Genomic DNA, 6,000 nt, shown 5'->3' with positions numbered 1-6,000 from the left:
AGCCTCCCATCCAAAAAAAAACAGAAGGAAAGAAAATACTCAAGGTCTGATCTCAGAAGTGCCTTGCTGGGGACACCTGGCCACCACTGAATTCTGATTACCTGGGTTTCTTGGAGTGGCTTCTTTTTCCGCTTGGAGATTACAGACTCCACCCCTGTGGGCTCTCAGTGCTCAGCCACCCGGCCTCCCCTCCATCCCTATCGTGACCCTCTCACCACATGACTGAGGTCAGGGCCCTGTGGAGCAGGTGAGGCAGGAGAGGTGGGCCCGGCAAACACGGGACATTCAGGTTCCAACTGCTCCCTTGGGCCAGAAGCACAGCTCCTTGGGCGTCTCCATCATGGCAGCCCAGCCCGCCCACCCAGGACTTGCTCTGGGGAGAGTCAAAGGGGTGAAGGGGGCCAGATGACAACTGGCAGAGAACATGATGCCTGTCCCAAGGCTGGGACTGGCAATCCAGGGCCCCCCTGTGTTCCCCAGTGAATGCACAGTGCCCTGGGCCAGGCATCCATCCGGGGATCTGTCAGCTCTCCACGCATCCATCCGGGGATCTGTCAGCTCTCCACGCATCCATCCGGGGATCTGTCAGCTCTCCACCGATTTATGATGTGGCCCCAGCTGACCTCCCGAAAGTTAAGGTCCCGATCAGATGCTGTCTAAAGCCTCTTGCTGCCATGAGGTTCTGCAGCTGATAAATACCTGGGCAGTGCTGCCTGCCCCTTTCTAGGACGTACACTCCAAATCCCTTCTCCAGGACCAGGACAGCCTAGCCTCAGAGGCCCATCCTGGGCTGGTCCATCCCAGAGGGCTCATCGTGGAGGGTGCGGGTGCAGGGAGACGGAGACGCAAGGTAACCGCCCAGCCTGCAGAGCCAGCAGACCTGGGTCTGAATCACAGCTCCTCGGCTATGGATTCTCGGGCACACAGCCTGGCCTCCGCTTTCTCAACAGAAAAATGTGACAATAATTACTGTGCACCTCTCTGTACCCTCACTCCTGCCCCCGAGGGGTGATTTGAGAAGTAAATGAGATACATACAGCACACAGCACAAGGAAGGTGTGTGATGACAGCAATAATCATTGTTAACAATACCACTACTAATAAAGAGGGAAGGTCAAGTTCCTGCAGAAGGAGAGGGCCATTTGTCCGGGAGGAATCGGGCGGCCGTGTAGATGGCAGCCAAGTGTCTCCAGTCTCCAGGCAGGGATTCCGACAGATGCCAGCGGGTTGGCGGGCAGCGAGTCCTTCCGCTCAGAACAAGCTGGAAAATGGCTTGCTGTCTCTCGAGGCCCGTGGTACTAGCCTGTCCTCCCTGCTTTTCTCCCTCGGATTCCGGGGGACCCCTGAAAGGAAATATGAGCATCTTTCTCTGGGGGGTAGACGGGGTCAAGGGAGTCTCTTTTGTCTCTCGATCCCATAGAAAGGGCAGCAAAGACAGAGCAGGGGCCAGCAGAGCGGTCGACTCTCCCAAGGCTGTAGGAGGCGGAATCCCCTTAGGACATGCCCAGCTTAAGTGTCCCCTGGCCTGGCCTCTCCTCCAAAGCTCCAAGGACTGCACCTCATAACCTCATGAAGCAAGCGCTGCTCTGTGCAGTGAAGCGCAAACACACACAGGTGTGCGACACCCACGGCTGGCCGAGGGGAAATGCAGGAGCATGCAGGGGGGCATTCCAGCAATGGTAGGACCCCTTCTCTGAGGAACAGCTACTGAAGAGGCAACCTCTCCTTCCTCAGCACGGACCCATCAAGCCAGGGTGGGCTCATGGGCCAGCCTCACGTGGGAGAAGCCAGAACGGGAGCCCCAGGCTGGGGTCCGAGAGAGAAGCAGCCATCCCCAGCTGCTCGGGAGAACCCTGGGGCTCAGCGGAAGACCTGAGTCTGGGCTGGGGCCCAGCTTGCTGCATAGACCATCCCATGACTCTCCTTATCAATTCTGGCTGCGTGAGCCTCACTCCTCATGTGGGTCCCTCTGTGGGGCTCCGGGTCTGGGCCAGGGCCTTCTTCATGGGTCCCGAGAAAGCTGCTCTCTGAAACTTCTCTGGCCATGCAGAGAGACTTGAGTTCAACTTAAAGGGGGGGGGCAGGCAACAGGGACCACCCCCCTCAAAGCCTGGGCAGAGACGGGGGGATGAGCAGGCCCCATTCCAAGGATGGTCAGAGACATCAACCTGCAGAAGCCAGAGACAGCTCAGGCCAGGTCATGATGTGGGAGCTCGGGAAACGGCCTCTGGAGACTCAGGGCCTGGTTTAAATGTGCCCTGGAGGTGCCAGCCAGCCACTGAAGGCAGCATGGTGTTCCCGAAAGAGCCTGACTTTAAGCCAGATGGTTCAAGTTCAGCCTGATCCTCACTTTCCTGCTGTGTGGGCTCGGGCAAGTTATTCTACTCCTCGGAGCTTCTGGTCCCTTATCTGTGTGTTGGAGCAATGATGCTCTAAGGTAACCCTAGGGGTTAAATCTGTGCCTATGAATCTGTCACAAGGCTTGGACACAAGACTCAAGCGATGATGTCAGATCTCTTGGCCTTTACTTAACATCAAAGACAGAACCCCAACTGCAGCAGGAGGGAAAGGGCAGTGCACTCTGGCTAGAAATCTATCATGCGCATCGATCCCTGTTGTTAACTGAGTGAAGGTGGGAAAAAAATTAACAGGAGGTGGAGATGGCGTGACCCTGGGCAAGTCACTGTGATCCGCATGATGCACGGTTTAGACAAGAAGCTCCTTAAAGCTCTTGACCATCTACGGCCCTGACACTGAAAAGAAAGAATTGAAAGTTGAATTTAACTGACAGCATGTCAGTTTTCATGTCAGGGAAAAAAAAAAGCCTTCATAGGGGAGACCTCTGTGCCCAGAAATACCCAGAGAACACAGGGCCCACCAGGGCTGCCCTGGGAGGCTGGCGGTCTTCTTAGAGCTAGAAGCCAACCTTTTCTCTCTTCCCCACTCCTCCCGCCGTTATCAAACATAGAACCTTCTCTCCCACAGCCATCTCCACAGGCCTTCTGAGAACGGAGAGCTGCCACCTGCCTCTTACAGGGCTGCAGGCTCCCTGGGGATGTGGGGTAAGAAGGCAAAGAATCAGGGTATTTGGGCTGGATGGCCCCCATGAAGACACCTTGTCTCCCCACCCTGGCTCTGGAGTTCCCCCCTTGGGTTCCCTCATAAAGCCGCGTGTCTAAGGAAAACCTTGCTCACGGGGCAGAAGCCAGGCCTTGATAGAGAGGAGTTTGCTGGAGAAGCAGCTGGAATGATGTGCTCACAATGGCCACCATCCAGCCCCGCCTCCAGGCTGGTCCTGCCTCCAGACAGCAGGGCCCGGTCAGCGATTCCAGTAGTCCAGGCAAAAGGTACCACAGCCCTTCTCCCGCTCTGCAAAGGTCACGCCGGCTGTCTGTACTCATGACCTCCACTTGAACTGAAGCACATGTGGATGGACGCCAGGCGGCAGTGACAGATGTGGCCAATACGAGCTGGCGGCCGGCGCTGTCTGCAGCGTGGGCTGGTAATCCTGTTATCGTGGCAGCTCAGTGCCAACCTCCCACAGACGAGTGGCTGCCTCTGGACAATTCAGATGCCGTTTTGCTTATCAAAAACACTCATTTCTCCTGAGACCACAGTGACAAGTTCAGCCTTTTTGCAATTGTCCCCAAATATGCATGAGGGCTTCTGCACCAGTCTTTTAAGTCTCTCAACCACAGAGGAGGAGTTTATGCCATCTATTTTCTTTTGTACAGTGCAGGGAGGAAGCAAGAAGAAAGCCACTCCTGGCTTGTAGGCAAGCAAGCCCGTGTCTGAGCTCGTTCCACTCTTGGGGGCACAGGGAGAGCTGTTTCAGGAAGGGGGGCACTGTGCCATGAAGAAAAGTGAGCCCTTTCCTATACTGATCCCCCCAGCACGTGGGGGCACCCAAAGGTCAACAGCACTCTGGTCCTGATGAGGGACTCCCAGGTTTGCCAGCCCCCCAGCTGCTGCCTTTTAAGCTTGTAAGGAAACTGACTCAGGCAGAGCATATTTACACCTGCAAGAGTGCATGGTAGCCAAACCAAGTTTACAGTGTGGGTGTCTTAACTCCCTGCCCACCCTGCACACAGCTTCGAGACCCTCTGGATATTCTACCCAGGGCAGCTGAGAAGGCAGAAATCTGCTCAAGACAGTGCTTAGTTGGGGCAGAGACAGCCCAGAACTGTTGGTCAGGAAATGTCCCTCCTGCTCTGACCCCTGCCTTTACACACCCTGGGACCACGGGCAAATCACATCCCTCTCCCTCCCACCCGCCAATCGATGAGGTACACACACCTCATCCCTAAAATTCCATGATTTCTCAGAGAGGAAAGAGCATCTTCCGTGGGTGATCTAAAGAGTTAACTGCCTGGCAGACCTAATTTTTAAAGGCACCTTCTCCTCTTTTCACAAAGAAGAGAAAGTTCATCCAGCAGATAAAAACCACCATCACTACACCCCTGAAATCCACATCACCAGGAATCCCCCATCCTTGGGTTTCATAAGGAGCCAGGTGTCTGGTAACAAAGATGCCATTTCCAAGTCAAAGGAGGAACGTTCTATGACCCTTCAAGTGACCACCACCAGTATCCCGAGGGGCTGACTGGGAAACCAGATTGGGGTGGGGACACTCAAGTTCTGAGGGCTGCCCTTGCCCTCAGGTAAGCTGGCAGAAAAACAAGACACGGAAGTGATTATTTAGTGCCAGCAAAGGATCATCCAACCATGTCTGTATTTTCAACTGACTGGCTGTTCCCTCTGGTCTCATGTTCGTGGAATGCAGTTTCAAGAATTCCCCAATCTACTCCTCGAAGGCTCTGCCCCGGCGTGCCTCTGGGGGCTGGAAGCCCAGGATCCCATATTTTTCTGGATCAGCTGGACCACAGCCTGGAGTATCTGAAATCAGGGCCGCTTGGGGAAATCCCAGACGCATGGTGGCTCCTCTTGGAGAGACCGCGCACCTGGTCAGAACTCCTGGTTCTAGAACGCGGGCGCAGCCAAAGGCCAACAGCGACAGCGCCCCGCGGTGAGCCCAGCACAGGGCTGGGCCGTCCCGGAGCTCCCGCGGCTCAGAAGGTGAAGGCATACACCACCCCCACCACGACAATGTTCCCCAGCGTCGCTATGATGGCGATCCAGAGCAACACGGCATCGTTGGAGGACCTTGGCGGTTCCTCTGGCTGACCTTGGCCGTTGGAGGCTGCGTGCACATTGGTGGAGGAGTTGAAGAGAGAGTACTCGGTGCTGAAGTCCTCGTTGGGCGAGTCCATGAAGGCGCCTCCCATCATGGGCAGCTGAGAAGAAGGAGAGAGAGAATTAACCAGAGCCCTCGGGAGCTGGGAGGCTGCCCGCAGAGGGGCAACTGCCTGGTCAAGCAGGCCCCTCGAAGATACAGCACCGAACTGGGCTTTGCTTTGGGTCTTTTAAATAAATGACAGTGCATATTTTCATCTAGAAAAATTAGCCTTCACAGCAACCTTTTGAGGCAGACACTCATGCCCACTTTGCAGATGAAGAGGTTAAAGCCCCGAGCAGCTCAGCAGACTATCTCAAGGCTAGCTGGCAACTCACTGGGACTTACAGACCCTCCCTCTCTAAATGCCAGGGCCTCCGTAACAGCACACATCCTCAAATGTCTTTATTCTTCTAATTGTAAAAGTAATATCGGCGCAGCATAGAGCATTAAGAAAATACAAAAGAGGAGGAAAAGAAAGAGAATCATAATCTCACGACTTTGGGATAATCACTGTTCACATCTTCCTTTCTAATCTTTTTCTGTGTGTGTGTGTGTGTGTGTGTGTGTGTGTGTGTGTGTGTGTGTGTGTGTATGAGAGAGAGAGAGAAGTTTTAAACATGTGGCTTTATATTCCTGTATTTAAAAGCCTATCAAGATACTGTTTTACAGTTGTATAATATTCTATCATAAATACAAGCCATAATTTAACTGTTTCTCTAGAATTGGAGATTTAGGAATTTTGATGCTTTCCTATTATAAATAAT

At 54.0% G+C, this 6,000-nt stretch overlaps 1 protein-coding gene across 1 annotated transcript in view; it reads right to left on the bottom strand.

Moving 5' to 3' along the window:
* Nucleotides 1-4,318: 4,318 nt before the first annotated feature.
* The window catches only part of LOC309803182 (uncharacterized protein C14orf132), a 36,978-nt gene continuing 35,296 nt past the window's right edge, over nucleotides 4,319-6,000 (bottom strand). Inside the window, exon 2 of the mRNA XM_082619081.1 lies at nucleotides 4,319-5,294. Coding sequence (XP_082475207.1) covers nucleotides 5,070-5,294 — 225 coding nt within the window. The 3' untranslated portion in view covers nucleotides 4,319-5,069. The remainder of the gene's footprint in view (nucleotides 5,295-6,000) is intronic.

The sequence above is a fragment of the Mesoplodon mirus genome, assembly GCF_964341445.2.
Source record: "Mesoplodon mirus genome assembly, chromosome: 4".
NCBI lineage: Eukaryota > Metazoa > Chordata > Mammalia > Artiodactyla > Ziphiidae > Mesoplodon > Mesoplodon mirus.
The sequence above is the reverse complement of the archived record's forward strand: the minus strand, read 5'-3'. Positions and strand labels throughout refer to the sequence as shown.